The following is a 13,426-nucleotide window of genomic DNA, read 5'->3' on the forward strand; positions in this document are numbered from 1 at the left end:
AGGTCTTGATGTATCGCTGCAAAGACTGGCCCAGGAAATGCAAAGAAGAGTCAAATTAGGGTGGGTTTAATTCCACTGGGAGATTACCATTTTTTATTCAATCTATTTTGATGTATAGAATTGGCCATGCTATGAGTTCAACTCTTCATTGGTTGCGCTTTGGTGGAATTCCCTTTGTATTGCAAGCTTTCCTGAGAATGATTTCTAGTGAAAGCTGTTTTTAGTAGTCACATGTGAGGTAACATATGTACAAAATCCAGATGCAGCTCAAGTCAATGGAAAAAAATGTTATAGCCAACAGAACCACCAAAAAGCATAGTGTCCAAACACTACATTTAGTAAATGATCATTTGACAGAAATATTAAGCACTTTCCTATTCTTTTTTTAAAGAAAAGCATTAAAGTTAATCATCAATTAGTGAAGGATTCAAGACATTAAGGCTGGACATTTGATTTTTAAACAGTACAGCATTTGTGTCTCAAAGAATGCATCAGAGATGAGAACTGACTGACTGTCACAAGCAATGAACTACCGTTACGGATCTCTGTAATGGTGCTCCACAGATTGCTTGCTACTGCGACATCCCTATCTGCTGCCCTGGCCACTGTCTTCTATGAATGCAACTTGAACGTAGATATTCGGTAGAGTTGCCACTTCAAGAACACATAAATGTCCATCAAATGGGTCAAGGATGCCATATTATTGTCTAGGAACCTTTGAACATACAAGTTGAGCTCCATTGTTTAATCATCCTTGCACCCGTCCATAGAACTTCAAAAGACTGGTGTAGACCTCCAGAGTCCAAACAGCTTGCAAGATCTATATAAGAAGCAGCCCTCATCTACGCATTCAAGCATCAGCTTCCTCATCTTCTTCAAGAGTCAAATGGAACAAGCACATATTCCAAGGGCGTACCTTAGGAACCTACAAGCAAAGTATAAGAAGAAATACTGAAATACCTGTGTTGCCAGGGGATGTGTACTTGTGGATGCATCCCACATACCAGATATGGGACAGCATCCCCGATGAAACTCGGGGGAACGATCCAAAATTCCGATATTTACAGTCGAATCCCACTCCTAACATTCTCTTTTTTGGGTGCGAGTTGGTCTTTGTGCTAGAAACAAAACAAAAAAAAAAAAATCTTGTCTAAGCCGGTATGATTTGCATTTCATGCCATATGACATGTTAAATGAATCTGCCCAGTAAACTATCATAAGTCTGACCTGCATATCCCGTGCCCAACTAGCTGATTAGGGATTAATGAGTGTATTTTCTGTCCAGTAGCCATAAAATGGTTAGATTTGTCTTTTCTATTGCTTGGAAACCTGTCACATATATGCAATCAGAGCGTCAATGCCAAAATATTGATTGAATGGCAACTAACTTTCCTTTATGATTTGCGTTTCCCAAAGATGTGTATTCTTGCCCCTAAATTTTGCAGAGCCATATAAATTGCAGAATGAGTTTGGTGTTATAATTCAGAGCACATGGTCGTCTGATTGAAGTTTTGGTCGTTTTACATAAATTTAGTTGTCTTTCAACAATTTTTTATATGTTTTAATATGCATACATATACATCCACTGCAGCTGCCAGCACCACACACCTTGATTTAAAAAATAGCGTCGCTGCACCTGCACCCACGATCTCTGACTGGTTACAGAAATACAAAAACAAAGTATATATAGAGTATTTTTATATTATGGACAATGCAAATTTGTATGCCTGATACTACATACAGGTCATGCGAAGTGGAGATATGCCTCGGCTTATATAAAAATGAATTTATTTATAGATTTTTTTTGTTTGGAGGGTTTTATTTGGTAAACATAATGATTGAATCATTTGAAAATCTAGAATTGCAGGCATTCTTTAGCGCCATCTTTTGCATCCATAACTAATATTTTAAATGTTTTCAATCCTGGTCACACGTCATCCAAATATTGAGATAAAGAGTATTTGGTTCCAATTTTAACAAAAAATTTGTAAAAAGTACAAGCAGAGATGCAGGGTTTACATTTTATTAACAAAAACTTGGTAAAGGTACAAGCAGAGATGCAGGGTTTACATTATATTAACAAAAGATTGGTAAAAGGTACAAGTAGAGATCCATTAGAAATCATGGCCTCGAGGCTCCACTGGGACCATCTGTCCTAAAAAAGGAAACAAGATAGTCCGTTAGAAGTCTGGGTGTAGGTCCAATACATTATTCAGGATAAACAAAACAAAATGAATACAGCAGATCTTGTAGAGGTGACTGTGACTACCGCTCAGTTTTCTTTCCTGTTACTTTGTGTTTGGTTTAAATATTTTGTATAATATTTGAAAGTTTTATATATGTTATATTATATTGAAGTATTTAAAAAAAAAACTATTTTCACTTATAATTTGGTTATTTAATCAATGTTTTAAAACTTACTCTGACTCGGTATCCACTGGGCCGGCTCGATTCCAATGACTCAGTGGTTGTAAAAAATACATTAAATATTTATTTTTTATAAAAACACATAATTTTAAAGATTATCATCCATGTTTTTAAACACACAGCATTAGAATATAGATAGAAGACAACATATGATCAAAGTAAGCTCATGAATATATCCATTATGTCAAAATAGCACCCAGTGCACTGTGCAATACATACACAATGATGATATAGAGATCAAAACAAAAACACATAACCAAGGAAGCTAGAAATGGTCTCTACAACAAAAGTCTGTGACCAGTACTATTGGCTACTGCTAGAGTTGCCAACATCATCTGGCTCAATGTTACTTGGGAGCGGGGGCGATATTTTCAGAAGCTCCCAGTCTGGGAGCGAATCCTAGAGGAGTTCGACAACCAATGTCACTAACATCAAAGTACATAGAGGGATTGGTGTTCTTGATTAAATACGAGTTACATACCCTAATACATGACAAAATTCAATGGAAACATTGCAATCCCCCAATCCTGAAAAACTGATAAGTCTACTGGATTTTGAATGAAATCTAAAATTCTACTTTCTCCATATGAAATCCAATGAGGTTGGAACCACTTTCAAATATCCTGAGTCATTTCATGGTAATGTTAAAAATTTAAGTAAAAGGATGAAAATGAAGATTAACATTAACATGAATAGCATATCAATACTAGGGATCAAAGTCAGACAGGGAAGCCTAGGGAGTCCCCCACACTTAGAAAAATTAAAAAAAAATTAAAAAAAATGGTTTTTTGGGGTTCACTGGCCACTGTCTGTAACCCGGCGGAGTTGATACGGACTCGGCCGAGCCCGCTGGGTTAATGCCGAGCCGCCAGCTCGATATTAACCCGGCCGGCTGAACCAGTTCAATGGCCGGGTGATCGATTCGGACCAACTCGGCCGAGTCGGTTCTGAGCCTGTCGGGTTTAAAAACACTGTATTTAATATATTAATTTTGATTTTTTTGGATTTTTGCTTGTATGTCTTTTCCCTATTTTGATATAAGTATATGTTGTTTTACAACCTTTATGCTTATTAGATCAATACTAATCTTGATTTTTTTAATATAAATTTAACTTGTTAATTTTTTACTTAAAGTATAAAAATATTTTTTATTTAAGTTCTAGTGTTATTGAAATCGATTTCCAATTTTTTTTTAAATAAATTTATTAATCTAGATTTGTAATATTTTTATTTTTATAAAATATTCGTAATATTTATAATTTTTTAATTTATAGAAAAATGTTCTATTTTTTTATTTTTTAAAATATAATTTAAATTATATTTAAAAGTGTCTGAATAATTAAATATTTATAATTTATAAATATTTTTTTACTACAAAAATTTATAATATTATTATTTTTCATATAATATAATTAATATTTTACTTGTGGGTGAATATGGTGCAAGTGGCATGGCTCGGTGTGGTTGGGACCCATGCAAAGGATGTGTGCTGTAAATAGAAGGGGTGACCAAGATAACTGGCGTCAGGAGGTAGAAATCTAGAGAAGGCTGAGAGGTCATATAAACCTTGGATGGTCATTTGTTTTCTCTGTTTCTAGCCTCTTAGTATGGGTGATAACGTGGATGGTAAAATTGATGTTGATTATGCACAGGGCGCCAACCTATGCATGCTTGTTTGCTCGATTAATTCGGCTCTTGTTGTTGTAGTTGGTTGGTGGGAATTGCATTGGAATGTGCCTGTTTGGAATCCCTTTCACACATGTGGGATCCTGGGGATAGGGTTTGTGGGCATTCACATTACATCTTTTAAGCGTTGGTTGGGGACATCGCCTTGCTAGTCCAGTTCTTGGGGACCTGTCGTTGGCCAGTCTTTAGAAAACCCAACGGTGCTTTAGTAAGTTTATTATTGTGGACCTCTATCTGGACAAATCTTTCCTTCATTCTTGCGTCGCTAAATTGTTACTTATGTTGCTTCTTTTTCCTTCACCGCAAGGGTGCTTTTCTATGGAGAAGATTTGAGCTAGGGCACTTTAAGCACTGGCTTTCTAGGTGTTGGGAGGTGGGAATTTGGTGTTTTATTGGCTGCAGTCGTCCTCTCAAGGGAAATTCTCCTCTCACTATTTCTAGCTTTAGTGCCCCAAAAGGGTGGGGGCAATGTTGGAAATTTGGGAGTGTAGTTTGGAAATGTGAGTTGGGTGGTTCGATAATTCTTCCGCCTGTGTGTTGTGACTTGGGGGTGTGTGGGTGTGCGTCTTGTGCTCGAGCCTCAACTGAGTCCCTTTTCTGATGTTTTGTTGTCAATTTTGTGATGTTGAGGCAGCGAGGTTGGGCCCGGAAAGGAATGGGGCCTTGTGGCCAACCAATGGATAGGGTTGGACAGGGGGGAGTAGTGGAGGATGATGGGGTTTTAGGTGTCGAGTTGGTGGGGGAATTGGCCCAAGATTGGGGTTAGTCCCCAAGTTGTGTTGACCGACCACCATCCATGGAATCCCTGGATGTGCAGATGAGGAGCATAATGGCCACCTTGGAGGAAATGAGACAACAGAGACATGATGACTGTAATGAGGTCATCACATTCATGAATGAATTGCAACAAAACCAGTGGGATATTCTTAATTGCCTAGCATCTTGGTGAAGGAGCCAGAGGCGCGCCAACCACTGACTCAATGAGATGGAGGCATGCCTAGCTCATGTGAAATTCCATGCTCATAGGGATCCAAGACCTCCTGTTGCTTTAGGTGCTGGTCATGCACCTAATTGCCCCCATTGATCTACGATGATTGTTGGATGCCTTCTTATTCTCTATGTTTTTTGGGCTATCTGGTCTTTTTGTTTTCAGAGATTATGTAAAACATGGCAATTTCTACTTAGTTTTTGCATCGCTCTCCTGGCCAACAAATCCGGTCGAAGTGAGGTCAGGAGAGAAATGGGCTTCATGTTTATCCAATGTAATACTGTGACGAATTAATAGAAAATTTTGATTGACAAAACAAAATATAATGAGTGTTTTTATATTTAAATGTTATTAAGTGTAGACTAGTTGGTTTGAGTGGAGTTCAGTCCCTACCAGATTTCATGTTCAAATCTCATATGAGAGGTTTAGGATGAAAGCCATTTTTGGAGGAATTAAACTATTTCACAATTTTGGTAATAGTATTCCATTAATGGATTGACCAGCCTAGATCCATCTTAACTTTGGATCTATAAAGCACTGATAGGGATGAATTCTCTTGAGGTGCAAACCCCTTTTAGAGTGAAAAGAGATTTGATGCCTCTCTTGATACATCCAGAGTTAAGATGGATCTAGGCTGGTTTATTATTAGCCTTTAAATAGGCTAGATTACAGAAGAATATCATGGGAAAAACTATGGGTTAAGAATACGATCGATTGAATCCGAAAGTGTTTTTATTTTATTTTGTCTTATTTTTATTGAGTCAAAATGTTAGACATTGCAACATCTCTACCTTGATGAACAAGTTGAAGAGCAGTGCGCATGGAGACCTGGGATCACAACAAATAATCAAGTTGAATACTGTGCTCTATGGCAGGGCTTGGAATTAGCAAGGAATAAAAATATAAAGCGCCTTACAGTGTTTGGAGACTTTATGCTAGTCATAAAACATTTAAGATTGCTTCCAAATATAAATGTCTCCTTTCATGCCTCTATTCAACATCGAGTTTGGAGCCTTCTCAAGTATTTTGATCAAATTGAATTATTCCATATTCTTTGAAGACATAACACTTAGGTTGATTCATTGGCTAATAGAGGTGTTATATTAGATCAAGGAACATTAGAAAAAGGTGTTGGTATCACTTCCTATTCGCCATTTCCAGGAATCAAAACTTTTATCATCATTGGTGCAAATGCATAATTTAATTTTTCAAAGCCACATCGTTGTAAATATATTGGTTGCAGTGCATCGTTGTGGGCACGAAGCCTGGTCAAGCATTTAATCTCTTTGCGCAAGTTGGACTCCCAAAGGATATGGTTTTAATTAACTGCATTACTGATACCACAAACATGACATCTATTTCAGACTCCATATCAGAGATGCCATTTTGGACGGTTTCAAGAAATGATATTTTAACGTCCACGAGACTAAAAATAGTCTATGGGACCATTAGTTTCTTGTTTTTCACCTTTTGCAATTCAATCATTTTCTTATTCAAATTGATGATGAGCTGGCCCAACCTTCCAAAAATCCCCTAGCTAAAAAGACAATGCCAAGAAATCGATGCTAACATATTCCCATAACTTTCTCTGATATTTTTGAAGGCATCACATTCCAAAATGAAATAATTTTCTGATTCCATTGCCCTAGATGTGCAAAGTATACCCACATGATCATTGCAGAAGGTTCTTTTCCGCATTTTCCTCGTTCAATTCTCATTTCGCTCTACATGATTTGCAAATCTTTTCTCTCATCATTCCATCAATCTGGCATGAATTCCCTGTCGAATTCCAATGTCATGGATCATAGGTTTTAGATCGCATTGGGCTATATTAATGAGCACAGAGGACTGCAATTTCATGTAGATTTGGTTCCTTTTGAACATCGCAGACCCTTCGGTGTTGATAATTCTCTTGTGTCAATTCATTCTAGAGCGATGGAGCGGGACTTGGGTCACTCATTCAATGAAGAGTGAGGTTCTCTTTCCTCTCAGCTAGACAGGTTGCAAGCAAATTTGGAGGTGTTGTTGAAGGTTGTTCATCAAAAGGACATTGCAGTGGAGCATGCATGTCAAGCATATAAGGCACTTATGGACATGTATGAAGTATAGCAGGGATAGTTCGAGCAATTGCAGAAAGAATTGAGGTCTGAAATGGCAATTTTGAAGGAATGGGTGGAGAATTTGGAGAAGCAGGGCACAAGAGGCATCATTTGTTGTAATGTAGTTTTTGAATATGGGTCTGAGCTGGAGCCGAAATGCCCCAAGCATGCTGTAACCGAAACAAAGAATAGACGGTTGTCATGGCATTGGAAAACTGCATGTATTGCCTTTTTTTATACAATTTATACTTAGTTTTTGATGTATTGTTGCTTTCAAGAGTTTTTAGGAATCTTTTGTTGGATATATTGTGAACATCTTTTTTGGATAAGTGTCTTCAGGAAGCTTCATCATAGTTGTTGCAGTTTTGACAATATGAATAGCTAAATTCAAATTTATAGTGAAACTTATGTAATGGAAACTAGCCCAAATTCTAGATTTTAAATTAATACAAATGCTATCGTTCCATTCGAAAGAAAAAAAGAAAAAAAAGAAGCATAATCATTATAATAAAATATAAGAATATTTTTATTATATTTAAATATTATATTATATGACATGAATGACATTATATCACAACCAACCCAATGAGTGATGCAATATTGTCAAAAACAATTATCTTCTCTTATTGTGCAAGTAAGTACACTTGCAATGTTAGGTCCCTATAATACTAGTGTATTCCCTCATTGTTATTGTCAGTGTAGCCCCCTTATTTTTATTTTCATGCTCATGTATTCCCCATATTGTTATTATTGTGCCCCATAGAAGCCCACTATTGTTATTGTTGTGCCCTAATATTATTATTGTTGTTGGCTCTGATATATTGTGACTCCTTAGAAATGAGGTTTTGTCATTTGAATCATCTAAGAATTGTTCATTTATGTATTGTCAAAGAGGTTTCCCCCTTGAAAAGGATAATTTTTAAGTTGTTGGTCTATTTATTTGTGAACTTGTAGCATAACATTTGGTATCAGAGCTTTCAATTCTAGGGTTTTGCTTCTTCAAATAGGTCATCTTGACATTTTCACTATAATTTTTTTTTCTACGAGGCTTCAGAAGCTGAAATTTTTACCACGTGGAGCCAAAATCTCAGAGAACTTCATGTAAAAATTTCAGATCTTGGTTCGCTATATTTTCGGAGATATGTTGAGGAAGTTGAGGTTTTTGTGGACTCCAGAATTCTGTCTCAAACATGTGACCTAGGGAAAATCGTCATAACTTTCGTTTCAGGCATCATATTTGAATTCTGTAAAAAGTGGTTAAAAGTGCGCGAGTTGTAGTTTTTCGTGTAACAATTTCAGGGTTGAAGGTTGAAACAGTGACATGTGGCATCCCATACAACTTCGATCTATTGAACCAATCCATAATCAGGAATCATCGGAGATTTGGCATAACCCTTTCTTGAATAATCCAATCTCGATCAGACTTGTGGGGTTGGAAAGAGGACTCAGAGAGCTACCATAGAAAAAAATTTCAGAACTTGGAGATCTGAAATTATATAGTTACAATCGTTTTAATATCGAACACCTAAAAGCAGACATGGAAGGTTTGAAAGAAGGTTTGACAAAGTTGCTACAAGAAATGTTTCCTAATGGTGAAAATATGTTAGATGAAACTATGATGAGAACAAAAGAAGTGTTAACCATGATTTCATAGGCTCTTAACTTTGGATTGAAGACTCACCATATTCCAAAGATCCATATGAGGAAGTTTGATGGCAAGGATCCGATAACATGGATACTACAGATGAAGCAATATTTTGATCTCCATAATGTGCAACACACACAAAAGATACACATTGCAATTTTATATTTAGAACCTAATCAGTTTGTATGATATTGATGGCTTTGTTCTCATAAACCACTTGTCACTTGGTCAAATTTTACGAAGGAAATGATAACACATTATGAAGATACAAAGAACAACACCTTCTTTATCCAATTGATAAATCTCAAACAAAAGGGTTCAATGGCGGAGCACATTGAGGACTTCCAAAAATTGAATATAAGGGAAATGATATTCCAGAGGAACATATGATTGATGTCTTCATAGGGACTTTAAAAGATAACATTTAACATGAGGTTCGCCTTTGGGAATTTGATTCATTGGAGAAGGCATTCATGTTGGCAAGAAAAAATAAAAGCAAAATTATGGCAACAAGGAAACCTACCACTCACAACTATAAAGATGGAAGTGTTGATGCCCCTAGCCTTCTAAGACCTACAAGGTTGACACCACAACAATTGGAAGAAAAAAGAACAAAAGGGCTTTGCTACAATTGTGATAGAAAATACACTAAAGGTCATAAGTATGTTGAGAAGAAATTATTTTACATAGATTGTGAAGAGGAGGAAGAAAATGAACAAGAAACTTCAAAACAAGAGGATATACACCAGGAACCAACCCTGTAGAAAGAAGAAATGAATCCGACCATATCTTGGAATGCATTTGCAGGAATTACCTCTCCTCAAACTCTTAAGATACACATATAAAAAAAAAAAGGTAATAGTGTTGATCGATTCGGGTAGTACCAATAATTTTATTCATCGTAAGATAGCCAAGATATTGAATTGTTGTTGAAAAATGTGCAACAAGAAATGTTAAATTTAGAATGTGATAAAAATAGACTTGCTAAAAATAGCATGTCTAAAAATAACAGTTTGGCCAGTGAGGTCAATGGCCACATTGGGTGAGAGGTGAAATTGCTAAAAATAGAAAGTTCTAAAAATAACATTTTTGGGTCCCTTCCTATTTATAGCAGTCCCTAGTCTATCTATAGGAAGTAAAATTAATTTTGGTCTTAACAACAGTTAGAAATATTAATTAATTAATTCAGTTGAGTTAATTAGTTAAGGAAATTTGAATTTGAAGTCTTTGTCAGCATGCACATGTGTTGTCCCACTGATTGAGGAATTTATCCTTAATTTCTTCCACTGATTGAGGGAATAAGTATGAGTTCTATAATGAGAGAATCAGTTGATTTAGTTCTAACTAGTCAAGTCCAGTTAGACTATTTTAGCAAGTTGTTAAAATAATAAAATATAGTTTGTTAATGCTTGCATGCATGTGACAACTATTATTTTAGATAACTGAGAATTCACTCATGGATAACTGTTGCATGTTAGTTTTGTTAGAGACCCATTTGAGATTAGATGTGGGACAGTGTACTATCAGATGCTTGGATATTTCTAGTAAGTATTCCTTGCATGGAGAAGGATCTATTATAAGGGATTGGAGGACTTGTGGCCTATATATTGAAGCCTAGGTAGTCCATGATTTTCATCTTCTGATTGAAGATCATTAGAGTATAGAGAGAGCAGGATAGCTATTGAGCTGATTTTTCTTGTATTTTGTAGAGGATTTCCACTTGATTGATAATACAGTGTTGGGGTTTTATGCTGGTGCTTTCCCCAGTGATATATTCTGTGTTATGTGTAATTGGTTTCTCTTGATCAATTATGCATGTTTCTACTTGATGTTGTTCATGAATTCGATTATGCTTCTGCTTAATGTTTTGTAGAAGTAGAACAAGTATTACGCTTTAGGACATTGCATATATCGGTTTGTTCTACAGGTGAAATTTCTACATGGTATCGGAGCTATCTGATTTGTAGGAAAAATTCTACAAAATTCTACATTTTATCAGAGCAAAGGTGATCAAAGGAAGAACACTATATTGAGAGGAGCTTTCAAAGTTTTGAGTTTTGGGCCGAGAGTTTGTAGAGCAGATTTGAAAATTTATGTACAAATTTTTCAGAAATAAATAGCAGATTTGGATTCTTTACGGAAAAATACCAAAAATTAAAAAAAAATTGGCTGAATCGGAGTTCGGATGAGGGAGATATCGTTGATTTAAAATTAGCGCCTTTGCTAGAAAATTTCGTGACGCGGAAAGTGAAAATAGATTGGTGTGCTAGCCAAGAACCTGTATGCACTTGAGGTACAAGATGCATGCAAAGCCTTGAGGAGCAAGGCAAAGGTTAGATACTTGGTGGTTGAGAGGGAGAGTAAATTACCTTTCAACATGTAGAGCCAGAAGAAGTCTCAGACAATTATGGAGGAGCCACGATTAGTGCAGCAACTTCAGGAGGTTGTGGAGCAACCACAACTAGAGAAGCTGAGAGGAGATCGAGTAGAGACATCTACTCATGTAGAGACCTCTAGTAGGGGGAAACTTTGAGCTAGGTGGGCTGAGGGATCACATGTAGCCATACCTCTAGGTAGGAGGTGGGGCGATATAGAGTGATCGTCCCAAGGAGGAGGGGCAGAGGTACCTAACCTCTTGGATGAGACCTTTCTACAGGATCCCCGATGTGGAGTAGCAGGAACTGACTGATTGGGTAGACACAGATGTAGATGGAGCGACAGAGAGAGTGACAGTGCAGGGAATCCCAGGACAACGCATAGCTAGCAAGCTGCATCAATGCGAGAGGCACAAGTGTTTTGCACAGTGCTAGGTGGCACAGAGAGGTTTGTAATGGTGCGAGATGCATGGAGATGTTGCAGTAGCGCATATGTTAGAGAATGAGCACTTGTCAACAGCAGGTAGAGCTTCAACATCAGAGTATGTTCCTAGCACAACGGAGTGGTCAGTTGGGAGTGTTTTTGTTCCAAGTGTTGTTGGAGCAAGTGGACCAGGTAAATGTGTTGCATGCAGAACATTCCAGAGTTACAGGATTAGGTTCAAGAGAAAGCCTTTCTTGTTGAGAGGGAGTGTTGAAAAATGTGCAACAAGAAATGTTAAGTTTAGAATGTGCTAAAAATAGACCTGCTAAAAATAACAGTTTGGCCAGTGAGGTCATTGGCCACATTGGGTGAGAGGTGAAACTGCTAAAAATAGAAAGTTCTAAAAATAACATTTCTGGGTCCCTTCCTATTTATAACAGTCCCTAGTCTATCTATAGGAAGTAAAATTAATTTTGGTCTTAATAGCAGTTGGAAATATTAATTAATTAATTCAGTTAAGTTAATTAGTTAAGGAAATTTGAATTTGAAGTCTTTGTGAGCATGCACATGAGTTGTCCCACTGATTGAGGAATTTATCCTTAATTTCCTCCACTGATTGAGGGAATAAGTATGATTTCTATAATGAGGAATTAGTTGACTTAGTTCTAACTAGTCAAGTCCAGTTAGATTATTTAACAAGTTGTTAAAATAATAAAATATAGTTTGTTAATGCTTGCATGCATGTGACAACTGTTATTTTAGATAACTGAGAATTCACTCATGGATAACTGTTGCATGTCAGTTCTGTCAGAGACCCAGTTGAGATCAAATGTGGGACAGTGTACTATCAGATGCTTGGATATTTCTAGTAAGTATTCCTTGTATGAAGAAGGATCTATTATAGGAGATTGGAGGACTTGTGGCCTATATATTGAGGCCTAGGTAGTCCATGATTTTCATCTTCTGATTGAAGATCATCAGAGTATAGAGAGAGCAGGATAGTTATTGAACTAATTTTTTTTGTATTGTGAAGAGGATTTCCACTTGATTGATAATACAGTGTTGGGGTTTTATGATGGTGCTTTCCCCAGTGATATATTCTGTGTTATGTGTGATTGATTTCTCTTGATCAGTTATGCATGTTTCTACTTGATGTTGCTCATGAATTCGATTATGTTTCCGCTTAATGTTTTGTAGAAGTAGAACAAGTATTATGCTTTAGGACATTGCATATATCAGTTTGTTCTACAAGTGAAATTTCTACATGGTATCAGAGCTATCTAATTTGTAGGAAAAAATCTACAAAATTCTACAATTACTTCCTATATCAAGCACCAGAGTGTCAAGTGATGGTTGCAAATGAAGGAAAAATAAATTCCTCTAGAAAGTGCCATAATATCAAACTAACTATGAGGGATTATGTATTGAATATTCCAATGCTTTACATTCCAATGGGTGGTGTTGATGTTGTACTAAGAGTCCAATGGTTACAATCTTTGGGTATGATAGCTTTTAATTTTCAAGAACTTTTCTTGAATTTTTTTTTTTGAAAGGAAAGGAAGTTGAATTAAGGGATATCGCAGGGAAACTAGGAAAATAATCAGCTCTAATGGCATGACAAAGCTTCTAAAGAAAGAACGGGGCGTAATTGAATAATTATGTTCACTAGGGGTTCCAACATCGAAATCATCTATTTATCTAGATCTCCAAAAAGTATTGGACAATTGTTCCAAGGTATTTGAGGTTCCCAAAGGCCTCCCACCTATTTTTGATCACGATCAT

The 13,426-nt window shown here is 36.5% G+C and overlaps 1 protein-coding gene across 4 annotated transcripts in view; it reads left to right on the top strand.

The window, feature by feature from the left end:
• The window catches only part of LOC149187912 (putative E3 ubiquitin-protein ligase RING1a), a 155,012-nt gene extending 154,573 nt beyond the window's left edge, over positions 1-439 (top strand). For all 4 annotated transcript variants that reach the window (XM_089411496.1, XM_089411493.1, XM_089411495.1 and 1 more), the window contains exon 11: positions 3-439. In XM_089411496.1, coding sequence (XP_089267622.1) covers positions 3-59 — 57 coding nt within the window. In that variant the 3' untranslated portion in view covers positions 60-439. The remainder of the gene's footprint in view (positions 1-2) is intronic.
• The last annotated feature ends 12,987 nt before the right edge of the window (positions 440-13,426 follow it).

This window comes from Pinus tabuliformis, chromosome 3_1 (genome assembly GCF_031772625.1).
Source record: "Pinus tabuliformis cultivar Carrire ecotype Pingquan chromosome 3_1, CPIR1, whole genome shotgun sequence".
NCBI lineage: Eukaryota > Viridiplantae > Streptophyta > Pinopsida > Pinales > Pinaceae > Pinus > Pinus tabuliformis.